The 1,633-nt window shown below is 71.2% G+C and overlaps 1 protein-coding gene across 1 annotated transcript in view; it reads left to right on the top strand.

Moving 5' to 3' along the window:
• The window catches only part of AGRN (agrin), a 17,920-nt gene that overhangs the window by 8,763 nt on the left and 7,524 nt on the right, over nt 1–1,633 (top strand). Inside the window, exons 11-15 of the mRNA XM_012734546.1 lie at nt 140–392; nt 703–932; nt 1,012–1,146; nt 1,334–1,430; nt 1,499–1,631. Coding sequence (XP_012590000.1) covers nt 140–392; nt 703–932; nt 1,012–1,146; nt 1,334–1,430; nt 1,499–1,631 — 848 coding nt within the window. The remainder of the gene's footprint in view (nt 1–139; nt 393–702; nt 933–1,011; nt 1,147–1,333; nt 1,431–1,498; nt 1,632–1,633) is intronic.

Here is a 1,633-nt window from a genome sequence, read left to right as displayed (position 1 = left end):
CGGGGGCGGGGCCAAGCCCTAGCAGGTCGGGTGGGGCGGGGCCTAGGCAGGGATGGGCCGGCCGCAGCTCAGGGCCTGAGCTCAGGCCTAGTTCAGGGGAGGGGCGGGGCAGGGAGGGCGCCTGTGGACCCTGCCTGCCCCCTGCCCTATCCTGAGTGCCAGCTCCTGTCCTGCAGGTTTGACACAGGCTCGGGGCCCGCGGTGCTGACCAGCACCGTGCCCGTGGAGCCGGGACGGTGGCACCGCCTGGAGCTGTCCCGGCACTGGCGCCAGGGCTCACTGTCAGTGGACGGCGAGAGCCCAGTGCTGGGCGAGAGCCCCAGCGGCACTGACGGCCTCAACCTGGACACAGACCTGTTCGTGGGAGGCGTGCCGCAGGACCTGGCTTCCGTGTGAGCCCCAGACCCCGGTGCCCTGACGTGGCGGGCGGCCTGGAGGAGGTGGCTGCATGGCGGGGACTGTGACTGACCTCCACCCCAACCCCAGCCCCTGGAGTGGCGTGGGGCACCTGAGGGGCCGGGGCGGCCCCAACTCTCAGTCCCAAGCCTTCGCCCGGCCCACCCCTGCCTCCTTCTGTCTGCCGCTCGAGACGGGCCACCCCCTCCGAGGGCCATGGCGGGAGCAGTGCGGCCCCAGAGATGGCCGCCTGGGGGTGAGGGAGGCGGCCTCTGACCTCTGGCCCCTGGCCTTTATCTTGGGCAGGGTGCGCGAGCAGACCTCAGTCAGCACTGGTCTCAGGGGCTGCATCCGCCTGCTGGACGTGAACAACCGGCAGCTGGAGCTGGGCAGCTGGCCGGGGGCTGCCACCCGGAGCTCTGGCGTGGGCACGTGCGGGGACCACCCCTGCCTGCCCAGCCCCTGCCGTGGCGGGGCCCCGTGCCAGGCCCTGGAGGCCGGCCAGTTCCATTGCCAGTGCCCACCTACCCGCTTCGGTGAGAGGGGGCCTGGCCGGGGCGGGGGCCTGGCCGGGGTGGGGGCGCCTGTAGCTGGGGCTCATCCCATCCCCTCCAGGCCCCACCTGTGCTGAGGAGAAGAGTCCCTGTGAGCCAAACCCCTGCCATGGGGCCGCCCCGTGCCATGTGCTGCCTGAGGGCGAGGCCAAGTGCGAGTGCCCCCCAGGGCGAGGGGGCCCTCTCTGCCAGACGGGTGAGCCACTGGCTTAAGCATGGGGGGCCAGGCACCTGGGCTGGGCACTGGTGGGTTAGAAGTGGGGTGCGGGCCGCATCATGGCTTGAGTTAGTCCAGGGCCCACCAAGGGGCAGGGACAAGGTGTGGTGGGCAGGGGGTGTGGTGGGCGGGGCCTGGAACTGTGCGAGCCCTCTGTCCCCCACAGTCTCGGTGCAGGATGGTCCCCGGCCCTTACTGGCTGACTTCAGTGGCTTCTCCTTCCTGGAGCTGAAGGGCCTGCACACCTTCGACCGCGACCTGGGGTCAGTAGGACCCGGGCTGGGGCAGGGGCGGCCACCTGCCGGCCAGCACTGACTCAGTGTGGCCCCAGGGAGAAGCTGGCCCTGGAGGTGGTGTTCCTGGCCCGGGGCCCCAGCGGCTTGATCCTCTACAACGGGCAGAAGACCGACGGCAGGGGCGACTTTGTGTCACTGGCGCTGCAGGACGGCCACCTGGAATTCCGCTA

Source organism: Condylura cristata, unplaced genomic scaffold (genome assembly GCF_000260355.1).
Source record: "Condylura cristata isolate star-nosed mole 26May11 unplaced genomic scaffold, ConCri1.0 scaffold00058, whole genome shotgun sequence".
NCBI classification, from domain to species: domain Eukaryota; kingdom Metazoa; phylum Chordata; class Mammalia; order Eulipotyphla; family Talpidae; genus Condylura; species Condylura cristata.
The sequence above is the reverse complement of the archived record's forward strand: the minus strand, read 5'-3'. Positions and strand labels throughout refer to the sequence as shown.